The following is a 17,507-nucleotide window of genomic DNA, read 5'->3' on the forward strand; positions in this document are numbered from 1 at the left end:
TAAACACACAATGGTACATTCACATTAATGGAATGTTATTCAGCGATAAATAGAAATGAGCTATCAAGCCACAAAAAGACATGGAGAAACATTAAGTGCATATTTCAAAGGGAAAGAAACCAGCCTGAAAAGGTTATATGCTGTATGATTCCAACAATATGACATGGAAAAGACAAAACTATAGACACAGTGGCTGCCTGCCTGGGATTGGGCAGGGAGGGGAGGAGGAATGAACAGGTGGAACACAGGGATTACTAGAGCAGTGAGAATATTCTGTATGATACTATATGATATAATGGTGGAAACGTGACATTATGCATTTGGCAAAACCCATAGAACCATGCAACACAAAGAGTTAACCCTAATGTAAACTATGAGCTTTAGTTAATAATGTATCAAAATTGATTCATCAATTGTAATAAATGTATCACACAAGGGCAAGATGTTAATTATAGGGAAATTGGTTGGGGGAAAGCAGTATTTAGGAACGCTCTGTACTTTCTGTTCAATTTTTTTTGTAAACCTGAAACTACTCCAAGAAATAAATTAAAAATAATAATAAATTTACAGACTCATCAAGAATGTATATCTCATTTCTACTATCTTTGTTTATATTGGTGACAGAATTTTGACAGATGTGCAAGTTTGGTCTTTTATTATTGTTTTAATTGCATTGCCCTTTGTTCTACTCAGATTGACAAGTTTTCCAGATCCTTGGACTTTCCAGGTTCGCTTGTTATAAATCACCTGTTCCTTTCCTTTGCCTGTTTTTCCAGTTGATGATTTTTTTTTTGGATGTGGAACTGTGGCAGTTAAATTTTTTTCTTTTTTTGCCTATTCATTCTGTTTTTTACATGTTGCAAATGTTTTCTCACAATCTGTCATTTGTTTTTCAACTTGGATAGTGATGTCTTTTGCACCATTAGAAAGTTTCAAATTTTGAAGGAGTTTGGCCCAGAAATGTATTCTGGGGAGACATGCGATGTGATCTGAGCCAGACCTCCAGATAAAGCCCATTTCTCTGGCTAGTCTTGTCTTTTTTACTCCTGATTCTTCAAGCTGAACCCAGAGCTCTCTGCTCCAGGGTGTCCATGGAGGCTCCTCTTGACCATGTTTTGAAACTGGCACGGCTTTATCTAATGGGATGAACCTGGCTAAAGAGATTAGCAAGATGTCTTGTGGATCCCACTTTTAATCTGCAGCCTTCAGGCTGTCCCTCCTCTGCTGGGAAGGGAGCTGCAGAAACGACACGCGGAGGACTGGCCCCTTCATGAGCTGTGACTCTGAGGCCCCTGCTCCCACTAGTGAGTTAACAGGGGTCCCAGGCTAGGGGACGCAGCATGGGCAGCCCCCAGAGCAGCTCCCTGCAGCTTGGGCCATCTGCACCCTTCCCAAGGCCCTGAGTCTTCAGGCTCCGGGCTTACTGAGGTCAGGAGTGAGAGGCTGCCTGGACTGCACTCTGCAAGTATGGCATTGCTGAAAGTCAAATTTGACCAGAAGAAGCGGGTCAAGTTGGCCCAAGGGCTCTGGCTCATGAACTGGCTCTCCGTGTTGGCTGGTATCATCATCTTCAGCTTAGGGCTGTTCCTAAAGATTGAACTCAGGAAGCGGAGTGATATGATGGACAATTCCGAGAGCCATTTTGTGCCCAATTCCTTGATAGGGATGGGGGTGCTGTCCTGTGTCTTCAATTCTCTGGCGGGCAAAATCTGCTATGACGCCTTGGACCCTGCCAAGTACGCCAAGTGGAAGCCCTGGCTGAAGCCATACCTGGCCGTGTGTGTCCTCTTCAACATTGTCCTCTTCCTGGTGGCCCTCTGCTGCTTCCTCCTGCGGGGCTCCCTGGAGAGCACGCTGGCCCACGGGCTCAAGAATGGCATGAAGTTCTACCGGGACACAGACACCCCAGGCAGGTGTTTCATGAAGAAGACCATCGACATGCTGCAAATTGAGTTCAAGTGCTGTGGCAACAACGGCTTTCGGGACTGGTTTGAGATTCAGTGGATCAGCAACCGCTACCTGGACTTCTCCTCCAAAGAAGTCAAAGAGTGAGTAGCCTCCAGTCCTGGGGTCAGAGTGATATGGGGACACGGAGACACGAGCCTGTGACTCCCCTTGTCCAGTGCCTTTTCCTCCCCATTGGGTGCTCTGTGTGCACAACTTATTACTGCGTGTTGAGGGTGTATTTGGTTGGACCATATGGAATTTTCAATATTCTATCATTTCTGACCTATAAAAATAGCAGCTTCATATGGTTCAACCTAATGTTTGGCTAAGATGGGAGGAAAGTGTCAAGTTATAGAAACTATTTGAATGGGGGTCACCAGGGGGAGACCCAGCCAGGACTGTGTGTCTGCTTCATTCGGGAGGGAATTCATGGATCACATATACTGAGACTTTATCTGGCTGCTTGTCTCATTCACTCAAAGTGAATGCATTCGGTCCTAAAAGCATAAATTTCTGGGTTGGTTCCCTTGTTTTCCAACCTTTCAACCCTGAGCAACCATTCTCAAGGTGTTTGTCCTTGGATACGGTGGAAAGAGCAGAGGATGGGGCAGTCAGGGGGTCTAGGCTGTAGTTTTGTCTCTGTTGTTAATTAGATGGTGATCTTGGATAAGTCATTTGACGCCCTGGGCCTTTGCTTGCCCATCTTTTAGTTGTTTGTTTTTGCAGTGTGCAGGCCTCTCACTGTTGTGGCCTCTCCTGTTACGGAGCACAGGTTCCGGACGTGCAGGCCCAGAGGCCACGGCTCACGGGCCCAGCCGCTCCGCGGCATGTGGGATCTTCCCGGACCGGGGCACGAACCCGTGTCCCCTGCACCGGCAGGCAGACTCTCAACCACTGCGCCACCAGGGAAGCCCTGCTTGCCCATCTTTTAAAGGAAGGCACCAGAATACACTTTGGAGGTCACCTCCTAGCTCTGTCTAGAGCCTGGCATACAACAGGTGCTCAATAAATGCCTGCTGGTGTTTACTACTTAAATCATGATAGTGCAACTCGATAAAGTGTTTCTAAAGTGTTCTTGACATGTGTAAAAATAAAATCCTGAGCGGCAGATGTAGGGAGGTGTTGGCGAGAAAGAGAATCTCACCTTTTGTGCTGATCCCAGCATACCCCTTCCCAGCGACCCACCATTGCAGGTCTTGAGTCATTTTCCAGGGAAAGGTCAGCCTGTCCAGAGCCAGTGGCTCTCCCTCGCCTCCTTCTCTCCAACTCTACCCATTCCCTGCCTGAGGCTAGGGCTTCAGTTGTTCATCCAGCTGGTTTATCCTCTGAGTGAGGCTGGTGAGTCCAAGGGGACATGCACCCTGGGCGCTGGGCACACTGGCATCAGGACATGGTTGAAGCCCAGACAACACTGGTGAACCCCAGATGGCTAGCTTAGCTGCTCCTCAGATGGAAGCGAAGTCAGATTGAAGGTCACTGCTTGGGATTGTATTTTCTCTGTGGGTGGGGATTACTTCTACAAATCCCTTGTCAAGGAGGCTTGTAAACCACTCTGCCCTTCCTAGGGGACAGATCCGCAGGGACAGCACAAAGTGGCATGATTTATATGAGTTGCCCTAGGAGGGTGTGAAGCCAGAGGGACAAGCAGAATTCCTGGGGATGGGGAGAGTGGGGGGAGCAGAAGCTGAGGGTAGAACTAGCCTTTGTGATGGACGGGAAGGGGCTTCTCATCTTCTCCTCTGTCATTTTCCTTGATCGTCTTCCGCACAGAGTCAGTCCTTGATGAGACTTACAGGATCTCTCTGTAATCCCCAAATCCCCTTCTGTCCCAGGGTGGAGAAACGCTCCAGGCTGCTCCACTCCCAATGGTCGGCATATCCAAATTTTCAGGCAAACATTAAACTTGATCAAAATTACCTCAATGCCCCATACCAACTTATTGGTGTGAAACAATCTTAACTCCATTGATTTGGAAAAAATTTTCTCTGCTACACACACACACACACACACATACAAATATGGTCACAACATTAAGAGAAACTGAGCATCCCTAACTGAGCCTGGCACTTGTGAGCTTGGACAAGCATGGAGGGATGGCTGGTTTTTGGAGATTTCTCAGGGGAATATTTAAGGTCAATAGCTGGTTCCTGAAGGCTCCTGATCTAAACATGGAGATCAGGTGGGAACAATTCAAGATTTTTTTACAAGAATGTACAAGCCTTTGACCGCACCCCACCCCCACCCCAGCCTGCCCTGTTGTTAAGTTGCTGGGTCTTTGGGGAGGAAAATGGCCCTTATTTGGTGTGCACAAAACCCCTCCTGGGGGTTTTGTATTTTTGTTGTTTTTATTGTTAATCTCTATTTTGTGGATGAGAAATCTGAACCTCAGAGAGCTTAAGGGATGTTCCTAAAATCTCATAGCGCGAAGTGGCAAGCTGGGGTTGGGGGTGTGGGGCAAATTTTTGGAAAAACCAACCAACCAGCTTTATGGAGATATATTCCACACACCATACAATTCACCCATTTCAAGTGTGCAATTCAACGGTTTTTAGTACATTCACAGAGTTGTGCAACCAATACTGAGGTTGATTTTAGAATGTGTTCACCACCTCACAGAGAAACCCTGCACCCTTCAGTGTTCACTCCGGCCTCCCCTGCCCCCAAGCCCAAGTAATCACTACTCTACTTTCTGTCTCTTTGGCTTCCCTGTTCTGGACATTTCATTTGAATGGAATCATATAATATTGGTCCTTTGGGGTCTGGCTTCTTTGGTTTAGCATACTGTTTTCAAATTTCATCCACGTTGCAGCATGCGTCAGCACTCACTCCTTCTTCTTTTGGGATGGTATCCCACTGTAGGCAGTGCCAGGTTTTGATTCTGCTCTTTCCACTCTGCCTCATACAGATTCGGTGTTAGATGAGTGCTTGTTCTCCGACAGCTGAAACCTGGGGGGCGTTGGTGGGGGGGCCTCAGGTCTTCCCTCTTCCTCTCTCTGTCTTGCTCTCTTCTTCCTCCTCCAGAGGGACAGTGGAAGGTGTGGGCAGATAAGATACAAGCTCGATAAACACCTGTGGATCGTGACGGGATTCTGGTCCTTCTGTGCCAGGATGAGGCCCCACAGAAACCAGAACTGCCACCCCGCCCAGGCTCTGCGTGGGCTGTGGCACGTGGGGCCATGCTGTGCTCCATCCTCCTGCATCTGTGTTTCCCTTCTCACTCCCTTCCCAGCCTGGTGGTCCTGGGGTGGGGGTGGGCGGTCACACTCTGTTATAACTGGGGGAGGCCCTCAGAGGGATGAGTCCAGGAATGTCGCCTCCCTCAGCGACTCAGTCTTCAGAGCAAGATATCGGGATATAGATTTGTGATTCTTAACCACCAGAGCTGCTTTTTTTTTTTTTTTTTTTTTTTTTTGCATTTTCAACTTTTATTATGGAAGATTTCATGCAGTCACAAAAGTAGAGAGATTATATAACAAATCCCCATGTACCCTCGCTCCCCCATAACATATTCCCCCTTCTGAGTATTAAGAAGCAAATCCAGGGCATTGTTTCCTCTTACCTGTAAACACTTTAGGAGGAATTTCTAACAGATAAAGAGGGTTTGCTTTATTGCCTTTTTGTTTTTAACAGAAGCACAATATTAATAATGCCTACTAACATTACTATCGTCTAATACCCAGCCTGTGTTCAATATTCTCTGATTGTCTCAAGACGTCTTTTACAGGTGGTTTATTCAAATCAGGATCTAAACCAGACATTGCATTTGGTTGTCTGGTCTCCTAAGTCTCTTTTACTCTAAATAGTTACCTTTTCATGCCATGTGCGTCTTGGAGGAAGTCGGCCATTTGTCCTGCAGAATTTCCCGCGTTCTGGGGTTGGGCCACTGTAGCCAATCATTGCTGTCTTCTAACGTGTTCTTCTGTCTCCTGTATTTCCCTGTAAAACAGTAGTCAGGGCTGAGGTGTGGCTGGATTCAGGTTCAGTTTTGGCAAGAGCACCCCCTAGGGTGCTGCTATGGGTACCTTACTGCATCACACCAGGAGGCACCTGAGGTCTTCAGCCAGGTTTTAACAATTCCTTTAAAGTTTCCTCCTGGTTTCAGGATGAGCTGAGCTTCAGTGTCTTGGGGTGAGAGGCAGAGCATGAAGCAGCTCAGAGGTCTTGGCACTGTCAGCCTGAAGGAACTGTCAGCCAGGAAAGCCTGGCCTGGGGCCCTCAGTCTGAGAAAGAAGCTGGCACTAAGCTCTCTCACTTTACTGTCCTTCCCATGGAACCCATAGGCTATGACACCTGTTCCCTCTTCCTAAACAATTAATAGATATCTAGAGAATTCTGGACCTTGGCTAGGAGATTCCTGAGGGCAGGGCTGTGTCTCCCTTCAGATTGGGGCTCCCCAAGGCAGGGCTGTATCTCCCTTCAGACTGGGCCTCCCTGAGTGCTGGGCTGTCTCCCCAGACCGGGGCTCCCTGAGGGCGGGGCTGTGTCTCCCTGAGGACGGGGCTGTGTCTCCCCTCAGACTGGGGCTTCTTTTTTTTTTTTTTTTTTTTTTTTTGCGGTATGCGGGCCTCTCACTGTTGTGGCCTCCCCCGTTGCGGAGCACAGGCTCCGGACGCGCAGGCTCCGGACGCGCAGGCTCAGCGGCCATGGCTCACGGGCCCAGCCGCTCCGCGGCATATGGGATCCTTCCAGACCGGGGCACGAACCCGTATCCCCTGCATCGGCAGGCGGACTCTCAACCACTTGCGCCACCAGGGAGGCAGACTGGGGCTTCTTTAGGGCAGGGCTGGGTCCCCTCCTTCTTGTGTCCTCCCTCACCACCTGCAGTTCTTTATATCCAGTGACTACTCAAAAAAGAAATAAAAGAAATACTATTAGTATTTCAAAGGAATACTAATACTGCACTTGTTGTATACCAGGTGCTCTATGTGTATACCAGGTGCTCTATGTGTATTATCTCAATTAGTCTCTACCACACCCGTCAGAGACTTATACTGTCATTTCTCAGGTGAGAAAACTGAGGCTCACAGAGGTCAAGTGAGTTGCCAAGATTCCACAGGTGTCACTCGGCTGGCATTCGGGTTGGGGATTGGCACATTATCCGTTACACTCCTGGCTCCCTCCTCTCCGCTCCCCTGCTCGTTTCCGTATGGCTTTCCTTACTGATTCACCTACTAAATTATGTTGCTTTTTCCAGGAAAACTCCAACATGATGATTTTCACAAGTCATATGTAGGTTGGCTATGGGAGAATCGGCTAAAAGAAAGCCTTATCTTAATTAAGACCCTTACAAGCCTTGGTGAGCCCTGAGCAGAGATTTGTAGCCTGGGAAATACTCTGATATAAATAGCCAGCTCACCACCTAAGGAGCTCTCCTCTGCCTTTGTCTTAAGAGGGTGAGTGGAGCCTTAATCTGTGGTTGAAACCAGGGCAAGTGCTAAGTCAACAAGACAATGTTTCCAATGGAGAGGGAGGGCTAGTTTCAGAGATGTGGGACCCCAAGAGGTCCTAGGCTGGGGGTCTGGGGGAACCCCAATGTCCACCAAGCCAGGCCTACCCTCAGGGTCCCCAGTGTGAGGGAAGACACAGCCCTGCCTCAGGGAGTATGAGGCAGATCTGTAGGCTTCACCCCATCTTAGGGACACCTGGAGAGTGCATAGGAGAGATGATGCTGGACAAGGAAGGGCTCCTGGGACAGGGAACACGGGAGAGAACTCACACTTTCCTAGGAAGTTTAGCTAGAAAAGCCAACAGGCAGGAAGGACCTGAGAGGCTCTGAGGAAACTCTGAGGGGAGGGGTGGGCAACTGCTGTGGGCTGGACTTCCACTTACTGTGTAACTTCGTGTGAGGCCCTGCCCTGCTCTGGGCCCCACTTCCTCCTCTGTAGAACAGCCTGGTGGGTTGTAGGGTCCCCCCCAGATGGCCACGAGTGGGGAGGAGCCAGCATTCTCCCAGGGCCTGTGTCAAGTGCATCCTCCTACTGCCTCCTTTAAACCTCGCACAGCCCCTGAGAGGGGGTGTGATTATCACGCCTCACACAAGTCCACAGCTCACAAATGCACATTTGAGACTCAAAGGCCAGCTCTCTGTGCTCTACCCACTCCGTTCCACGGGGACACTGGGAATGGCCCAGGTGGGACATTGTGCAGGTGGGAGCAGGCTCCAGGGACAGCCGGCAGGTCAGGAAGAGGGATGAACAGTGTTTGCATTTGGGGACCAGGCCTGCTGGGGTTGGTCCTAGGGGTAGGAGACTACGTCTGCTCAGTCCTGGGGGAGGGGGGTGGCTGGCCCCTCAGGATGGGGGTGGGAGTTCCAAGCTGAAGGGCCTCTGCTCCAGTCCTCCCACTGGGACCACCCAGGACCACCCCAGCCAGCGGAACCAGGTGCCGTGTGGGGCTGTGCAGGGAGAGTTGCTCCCATGGTGCTCGGTGCAGTTGAGCTTCAGCAGTGGCCACTCCCGTCACTGGACAAATGTCTCACAGCCCCTGCCTTGGGTCGGCATTGAGCTCTGCCCTTGCAGTCTTTTTTTTTTTTTTTAATTTTTAAAAAATATTTTATTTATTTATTTTTGGCTGCATTGAGTCTTCGTTGCTGTGCGTGGGTTTTCTCTAGTTGTGGTGATAGGGCTTCTCATTGCGGTGGCTTCTTTTGTTGAGGAGCATGGGCTCTAGGTGTGCAGGCTTCAGTAGTTGTGGCACGCCAGCTCAGTGGTTGTGGCTCATGGGCTCTAGAGCGCAGGCTCAGTAGTTGTGGTGCATGGGCTTAGTTGCTCCGTGGCATGTGGGATCTTCCTGGACCAGGGCTCGAACCCATGTCCCCTGCATTGGCATGCAGATTCTTAACCGCTGCGCCACCAGGGAAGTCCCTGCCCTTGCAGTCTTGGTCACAGAAGGCACTCTTCTCCACAGCTGGCAGAGGCCACACCACCCATGCACAAGAGACTATTCCCCAGCAGTGTCATGTGGTCTGTTCCACTGTCACAGCTGCTCCCCGACGACACACAGAGCTCATGTGAAGTGAAGGCTCTTGTTCTGTCACCCTTCCCAGTGCCAGCCCAGGAGTCCACATTTCTTACACACTTAGTACGTACCAAGCACTCTTCTTAGCCTCTTTACGTGGATCCCTTCATACAACTCTTATGTCAACTCCATTTTACAGATTAGTAAGCTGAGGCCTGGCGAGGTTAAGGAATTTTTCCAGAGGGATGAACCAGGAGTAAACTCAGGCTGTCCTGCTCTTATCATGGTCCTGGTCCTGGACCACCTGTGCATCCAGGGCCAGTTGTTCTCTGGGCAGTGGGTTCTGTCCATGAAGCAGAGGGCAGGGACTACAGGGTGTGTGGAAATACGGTCGCCATAACCCAGGTGAGGATTGTTCTGGAACCAAGGAGGCCACATTTTTCAGAGCCTTCCTCAGGTCTTAATCACACCAATCAGCAGACAGTTTACTGAAATGAAACCACAAATGGATCTTAAACACATGAAAAGATACTTAACTTCACTTTTAATGAGAAATACGGAAATCAGAACAACTCTGAGATACTATTTTTCATCTGTCAGGTTGGCAAAGACCAAAAACAGGACTTATGTGGGTGTGGCTGGTGTGGGTGTGACTGTACAACCCCTGAGAGGAGAAAAATGGCAGAGCTCGGGTGCAATCACAGGTGGACCCTTTGATTCAGAGATGCCTCTTCTAGGAATTGATCCTCTAGATATATTCCCAATATGCAAAATGACCCATGTCCATGTTTGTATTAACAAGTCCCTGGGGGGACCTCCCTGGTGGCACAGTGGTTAAGAATCCCCCTGCCAATGCAGGGGACACGGGTTTGAGCCCTGGCCCGGGAAGATCCCACATGCCACGGAGCAACAAAGCCCGTGCGCCACAACTACTGAGCCCACACGTCGCAACTACTGAAGCCCGCGCGCCTAGAGCCCGTGCTCCACAGCAAGAGAAGCCACTGCAATGACAAGCCCACGCACTGCAACGAAGAGTAGCCCCCACTCGCCACAACTAGAAAAAGCCCACGTGCAGCAACGAAGACCCAACGCAGCCAAAAATAAATAAATAAATAAATAAGTTTAAAAAAAAAAAGAAAAAAGAAAAATAACAAGACACTGGGAAAATCCCAAATGTCCATCAATAGGAAATGGATAAATACCCTATGGGCCATCTGCACAAGGGGGACACCATGCACCTCATTAAAACCTGGAGAACACTCTCCATTTGACAGATATAAAAAGATCTCGCGGGGGCTTCCCTGGTGGCGCAGTAGTTGAGAGTCCGCCTGCTGATGCAGGGGACGTGGGTTCGTGCCCCGGTCCGGGAAGATCCCACATGCCATGGAGCAGCTAGGCCCGTGAGCCATGGCCGCTGAGCCTGCGCGTCCAGAGCCTGTGCTCTGCAACGGGAGAGGCCACAGCAGTGAGAGGGAGGCCCGAGTACCGCAAAAAAAAAAAAAAAAGGATCTCTAAGGTATTGCTAGGGGGAAAATAAATGATTCAAGACAGTGTGTATATAATGCTACCATTTGGATAAAGAAACATACAGGAAGAATAAGAACTCTGCAAAATCTGAGCTTGCTTATCCATGCTTGAAGCTTCTGTGAAAGGACAGACAGAGCTGGCCACAGTGAGGGAACTTGGGGGCCAAGGGACAAGAATGAGTGGGAGACTTTTTTGTATTGAGGGAATTTTATTTAGAAGTTGAACACGAACATCTTTTTTTTTTTAAAGAGTATAATTAATTACCATTTCAATGAACATTGTTGGAAACAATTTCTATTATGAACAATTACATGCTCCCTGTTCTTGTGCTGTAAAAGTCTGCTGCTATTATGTAATGCATTGTTCATGTGCAACTTTAAAAAAAACTTTTTTACTCAAGATAACATGCACACAGTTAAAGGTGCAAATCTTAAATGTGCAGCTCCATGAATTTTTTTTTTTAAATTTTTGTCTGCGCCATGTGCCTTGTGGGATCTTAGTTTCCTGACCGGGGATTGAACCTGCGTCCTTGGCAGTGAAAGTGCCGAGTCCTAACAACTGGACCACCAGGGAATTCCCTCCGTTAATTTTGACACGTAAAGTTGCCTGGGTAACCACGAGCAGGTCAGATGGAACATACCCAGCCTGCCTGATGGGGAGGGAGTGAATTTTTGTTATAACGATGGCTGCCCCTTTTGAATTTTGAACCTGCATGAATGTATGGTGTGCTCTAACCAAATATATGTGTAAGTAGAGAGATGCAAAAGTTGTGCAAGTTGCATCCTTCAGGTGAGTATGCAGCCCCCACCCAGCTGGGGGCAGAGGTCAGTGTGGATGGAGAGCAAGCCATGGGCAAAGACCCATTCTCTGCTCCTGCAAAGGCCCAGGGACAGAGCAGGCCTTCTGGAAACATCTGTTGAGCAGAAGTGATCTGGCCAGAGGGGACCTCGGTCCCCAGTGATCTGTAAGGAGGAGATGAGGTTGGGGAGGGGGCTGGGGGCTGAAGCTGATGGTCGTGAATGCTAGGCAGTCTTGTCTCAACAGTCACCACCTTTCCTGCTACTCTTCCTACCAGCTTGGCATGGACCCAAGAAATCACTGCATGCCAGGGCCTGGCAGCACACAGAGTGGTTGATTTTTTTAAAAAATAAATCTTTATTTTGCACTTTACAATGCAGTACTCCACAGACTGGTGTTAAATGTTGTCTACAGTGCAACATCCATGTTCCAACACACCTAATAACTGCCAGGAGTACAGTGCTCTTGTCGATCTTGTATTCAGTCAGGTTAAAACAATGGGCAATAAAAGAACGAACACGTTTCTCATGTGTGTGACTCACTCTTGTCTAAATGCCCCAACTTGTGACTTCTTTACTATCCAGGATAGTTATCTAGGATCTTGAAGAAATCCTGAACCTCTAATAGGCCATCCTCTGGCAAATCAGTACGGTGAACAGCATTCTGGATCTTAGTTTTACCAAAGATTGCTCAGAGGCTTCCAAGGCGTAAATGCCAGGCAGTTTCAGGATCAGCAGGTCCACAGAATTCTGGAAATGTCATTGTAAGGTTTTGTTGAATCTCCATTGCTCCACAAGGGCTAGAATACATATGTTCCTTATTTACTTGCCTCTTGGTTTATCATCTATCTTAACCCTCTAAACATAAGCTCCAGGAAGGCTGGGGCATTCGCCCTCTAGGGTCACTGCTCCATCTTCAGCACCTAGAACAGTGGCTGGCGCGTAGTCGGTGTACAGCAAATATTTCTCAAGACAGCAAATGAATGAATGAATATTCCAGGTTTTCAGACATGGGGGATGGGAGGAGCTGGCCCCTGGTGAGAAGTTCAAGAAGCTGGTCTTAAGCCGTCTGTTTCTCCTCCAGTCGCATCAAGAGCAACGTGGATGGGCGGTACCTGGTGGATGGAGTCCCCTTCAGCTGCTGCAACCCCAACTCGCCACGGCCCTGTATCCAGTCCCAGCTCACCAACAACTCTGCACACTACAGCTATGACCACCAGACGGAGGAGCTCAACCTGTGGGCGCGCGGCTGCAGGGCCGCCCTGCTGAGCTACTACAGCAACCTCATGAATTCTGTGGGCGCTGTGACGCTCCTCGTCTGGCTTTTTGAGGTAGGCCCTGGGCCGGTGGGGGGCAGGGCAAGAGGGAGCCACCTGCCTCATTGGGATTTGATGGGGTGGAGCTGGGCCTGGGTCTCCCTCCTGGGAACCAGCCCTCTGCCCGCCGTGCAGGCACGCCCAGGCTTGAATATCAGCACCTCTATTTTTTGTTTCTGTCCCGTCACTTAAAAAAAACAATTCGTTGAGTTGAAATTCACAGCACATAAAATTAACCATTTTAAAGTGAACAATTTGGTGGCATTTGGTACAATCACAATGTTGTGTGACTACCACCTCTACCTTGTTCCAAAATACTTCCATTGCCCCCTCAAGAAAACCTCATACCCATTAAGCAGTCGGTCCCCCTCCTCCCCTCCCCCTAAGCCCCTGGCAACCACCAATCTGTGTTCTGTCTTTGTGGATTTATCTATTCTGGACATTTCATATAAAAGGAATCATATAATATGTGGCCTTTAGGTCTGGCTTCTTTCACTTTGCATGTTTCAGAGGTTTATCCTGTGTCTCCACTTTTTGAGTCTAAGGACTCGGAAAGTTATTTAACATCTCTGTTATAGGAGGCTGCCAGCATTTAGCTTTGGAACTATTGGGAGGCAACAGGAGATACAGGCACATCAAAGTGTCCAGTCAATGATTTGTGATTCTCTTGAGATTCTGGTAGCAACTTACTTGGTATTCTAATTATTTGTAGGTTCATCTTATCTCATCTATTAGGTTTAATTCCTCTCTGTAGCTGCAGGGCTTGGGATATAGCAAGCCCTCATTCATTCATTTATTGAAGAAATAGTTCTCAAAGACCTACGAGTGCTGGGCGCTGTCCTGGGTGCTGAACGAGAGCTCACTGTCAGCGAGGGGTAAACCAAGGTGGCACAGAGAGTGACTCATGGGCTCATGCTTTGAGCTGACAGCAGAAACCCAAACTCCAAAACCTAAATGTACAAAACCAGAAACATTAGGTGGGGAAACTTTGCCCATCAGAGAAGATTCACTGAAAGGTTCCCTTAAGTAAGTCAATCTTTAGTGCTATGGAAATTCACACATAGCTGGGCTCTCAGCTGAGATGCACCACTTCTAACTTACCACATCACACCAGAAGGACTGTACTGCCTGTTGAGGGGGTGAGATGGGGAGGAAGGCCTTCTTTTCACATTAAGGCAAATGCAAGCATATTCACGATGATTTATTAGTCACCAGCTCCTTGAGGCAGAGTCTGGGGAATATGTGGGTAGAGTAAGGAGAGAAGCTTACTGCTAGAAGGTTCGAAGTTTGCATCCCTTGAAAACACATGAAAAGAAGACTGAAAGGATAAATGAAGTCAGTGGGAAAATGGAGTTCCATTGGCTGCTTCTCAGTTTACCCACCTTTCCAGGAACCTAGTGACCGCTTAAGAAGAGGAACTGTTCACTGGGAACAGGGAGTTTGAATCCCCTTTCACTTTTCCCCTGAGGCTTTTAGTGGGCAGAGCTCTGTGATGGGCACAAGGGGGGCTGATAAGATTCTGCCCTCAGCCTTGCCCTCCTGGGTCTCACAATCCATGAGTCCACATCAGACTCATGAACCAAAGGGAGCACCATTACCTAGTGCAAAATTCATAGTGCAACAGGGGGCCTTATTGAGGAAAGCAGGAAGGAATCAGAGTGGGTACACGCACACCAGGAGGACTTCCTGGAGGTGAGTCTCTCTACTGTAAAAATATCTTATTAAACTTTCAGTCAACAATAACAATAACCTAAAACTATTAGTTACTATTATCATCTACTGCTGTAATTATAAAATGCTCCCAGAGCATGCATTCAACAGATGTTTACTGAGGCCCTACCACCACTGGGTGCTGTTTTAGGGGCTGGGACAGCAGGTGAACAAGATGCATCAAGGCCACCCCTGCCCTCAGGGGGTGGATGTTCTCCATTAGTGGGCCTAGGCCTCTCACAGAGTTTGCTATACCATCGAAGGAAGAGTGTAAGGCAGCAAACCAGGAATTTGTGTAGAAACAAGTGGCTAACACAATACAGGGTTAGAAAAGTGGAAACAGTACTTACCATGCTCACTAATAACCAACTACAGCTGACATTCCTGTTCATCCTTGCTGTGCACCAGGTACCATGCTCTACACATATCGAAGCATCACAGCATGCCCATGGAGCAGGCGGTACTTCATCTGAAAATCTGCAAACCAGATGAGTAAGCTGAGGTTTCCTGGTCACATGGCTGGCTAAGTGCCAGGGCTGAGGTTTGAACCCAGGCATTTTGGCACGAGTCTGCTGCAGTGACTTCCAGTGAACAAATCCAAACAAATCACCCACTCATCCTCTAGTATCAAAATAACAGAAGTAGGGCTTCCCTGGTGGCGCAGTGGTTGAGAGTCCGCCTGCCGATGCAGGAGATACGGGTTCGTGCCCCGGTCTGGGAAGATCCCACATGCCGCGGAGCGGCTGGGCCCGTGAACCATGGCCGCTGAGCCTGCGCGTCTGGAGCCTGTGCTCCGCAACGGGAGAGGCCACAGCAGTGAGAGGCCCGTGTACTGCAAAAAGGAAGGAAAAAGAAAAATAAAAAATAAAAAAAATAACAGAAGTAGAGGGAAACCATATATCACTATTGTTTGCAGAAAAGGAGATGACTTTTTAATTCTGTCCAGCAAATAGTTGCTGAGCACCCGCTATGTGCCTAGCAATGTGTCAGGAACAAGGTGGGGGTGGGGGTGGACACAGAGAGAAGGAGCCCAGGATTAATGTCCCCAGGAAGGGGGAGACCTGAGGGCAAGGAGGGGAGACTTCAGGTGCAGGGGCACCCATACATAATGTTCTAAGCAGAGAAAACAGCAAATGGTAAAACTGGAGAGGATAAAGGCTGGGTGTGGGCAGGATCCAAAGAAACCCAGGGTGACTGGAAAGGGAGGAGAATGGGGTCTGAGATGAGGCTGGAGCACAGGCAGGTATCGCGAGCACCCAGGCCTGGCTGGGCCGGGCAGGGCCTCGCCAACCCAGCCCCAACAGAACCTTGTTTGAAGGGCCCCCAGGATGAGCAGGCTGGTGGCTGCCACGGTTTCCTGGTAACCGCTGCCCCAGCTACTTCTCCCAGATCTCCTCTAAGTCTCCTCTCCCCACACCAGGTGACCATCACCATCGGGCTGCGCTACTTGCACACGGCACTGGAAGGCGTGGCCAACCCCGAAGACCCCGAGTGCGAGAGTGAGGGCTGGATTCTGGAGAAGAGCATTCCGGAGACCTGGAAGGCCTTTCTGGAGAGCGTGAAGAAGCTGGGCAAGGGTAACCAGGTGGAAGCCGAGGGTGTGGATGCAGGCCAGGCCCCAGAGGCTGGTTGACGGTCGCGGGACCCCCTCCCCTCTGAACACTGAAAAGTAGTGGACTCCAGGAAACGCGGATACCCCCCTAATCCAATCTGAATCTCCCAAGGAGGGTGGCCGTCTCAGAGACTCTTCTGGATGGTGGGATTTAAAATTCAGGGTCCCTAAAAACTTTCGTTGAATGACTGTCTCAAAATGTGAGTGAATGAGTCCCACTCAGGCCCACTGCCCTAGGACGCACCCTCACAGTGGACTCATGGGGGTCTCTCAGTGAATGACTCTTCATGGCACAGGGGTCCAGTTCCACCCTGAGGCTACTGGCTACACCTGAGGGCTGCTCCCTTTTTATGAGTTGGCTGTTACAATGAGCTCCAAGTTGCTTCATTCTATATCCAAAGTGTCACTTGATGCATAAGCTTAAGAGTCTGAAAAATGTACTGGCCATGCTGTCATGTTTTTCAAATGCGAAGATTGACACATCAGCCATTTTATTTAATTACAGAAGGTGAGGGACCGTTACACTTTTCTAAGAGTAATGGTCTCTCCAGAGCACTGAGGGCTCAAAAGAGGAATTCTCAATCATGAGGCAAGAGAACTTAAAGAGAGGGGATTATGTCCCTCAGCAAAAACACAGCTTTTGTGTCACCTTCACAAGCCCTCAGCCACTTAGCCAGGAGTGAGCCACGGGCTGAGGGAGTTGGGTTGTAGGCATGTTCTGGCTAAAGTGCCGGGTGACCTCCTTTGGCTCATCTATGGAAGCACTGGGTTAGACGGCTGCCCTTCTGTGGAAGAGGAGCAACAATCAGACAAGAGTCCACCCTTTGGAGACCAGGCCTCACCTCCTGGGACGCCCACACAGGTGCCGTGACAGGCCCCACGGACAACACTGTCTACAGTGGAGGACAGAGTCCTCTGCGAGCTTCGTCCTGCTTCTTGCCCCAGACACCCATCCTGCAGAACGATATTTCCCGAATGCCTCCGCATTAAAGAAGATTCTTTGAGACAGCTCATCTTTCCATGCTAGCAACTGCAAAAGAAGTTTTTACTTCCTTCCGGAAAAAGAGAGAAAGGAAGCTTTCAGGGGAAGGAGGGAATGATTTCACTGCTGTCCTAGGAGTTTTCAGTGTGGAAAAAATAAGACTTCTGGTGCTGCCTGGGGTATGTTCTGGGGCTCTAATTCTCCCAGGCTTAAGACCAGATCAAAGATGTTTGGACACGCTGTCAGATTTTGGTCCCAGGTTTAATTCAATTCGACTTCTGAGTGTGGAGACCAAGGAATGACCCACATGGACAACACTGAGGGAGTCAGCCCCTCTGATGAGGGTCCCGGAGCTCTCCCCTCCCAGGAGCGCTGAGAACCATCAAGAAAATGCTGCTCTAGGCCCACACGTGTAACGATGCTGTTGACAGCTGTACAATAGACATTAAAAATTATATTGTATGAAAATCACTTTTGTTAAGTGCCTGTCTTACATGTGCTACATGTATGTAGCACAGGATCCCTGATTCTTGCTAACATTTGTTAACAAAACCAAACCAAACCTGACACTGAAAGGTAGCACTGCTGATGATCACGGCAGCTGCAGCTGCTTCAACAGCGTGGGTGTCACCTCTCTCCCTCTTGCTATCTCTTATCTG

The 17,507-nt window shown here is 49.1% G+C and overlaps 1 protein-coding gene across 1 annotated transcript; it reads left to right on the top strand.

Annotated features, from left to right (window-relative positions):
• Positions 1–1,467: 1,467 nt before the first annotated feature.
• PRPH2 (peripherin 2) lies at positions 1,468–15,887 on the top strand. The gene is made up of 3 exons (XM_060111023.1): positions 1,468–2,048; positions 12,313–12,559; positions 15,675–15,887. Exons 1-3 carry the CDS (start codon positions 1,468–1,470, stop codon positions 15,885–15,887), a joined length of 1,041 nt encoding a protein of 346 aa, XP_059967006.1.
• Positions 15,888–17,507: the final 1,620 nt, after the last annotated feature.

This window comes from Mesoplodon densirostris, chromosome 10 (assembly GCF_025265405.1).
Source record: "Mesoplodon densirostris isolate mMesDen1 chromosome 10, mMesDen1 primary haplotype, whole genome shotgun sequence".
NCBI classification, from domain to species: Eukaryota; Metazoa; Chordata; class Mammalia; order Artiodactyla; family Ziphiidae; genus Mesoplodon; species Mesoplodon densirostris.

Excerpts from the sequence above, each read along its gene's own strand:
- PRPH2 (XM_060111023.1), top strand. The coding sequence starts at position 1,468 with ATGGCATTGCTGAAAGTCAAATTTGACCAGAAGAAGCGGGTCAAGTTG. Across the intron at positions 2,049-12,312 it reads TCCTCCAAAGAAGTCAAAGA|TCGCATCAAGAGCAACGTGG; the intron begins GTGAGTAGCCTC and ends TTTCTCCTCCAG. Across the intron at positions 12,560-15,674 it reads TCCTCGTCTGGCTTTTTGAG|GTGACCATCACCATCGGGCT; the intron begins GTAGGCCCTGGG and ends TCCCCACACCAG.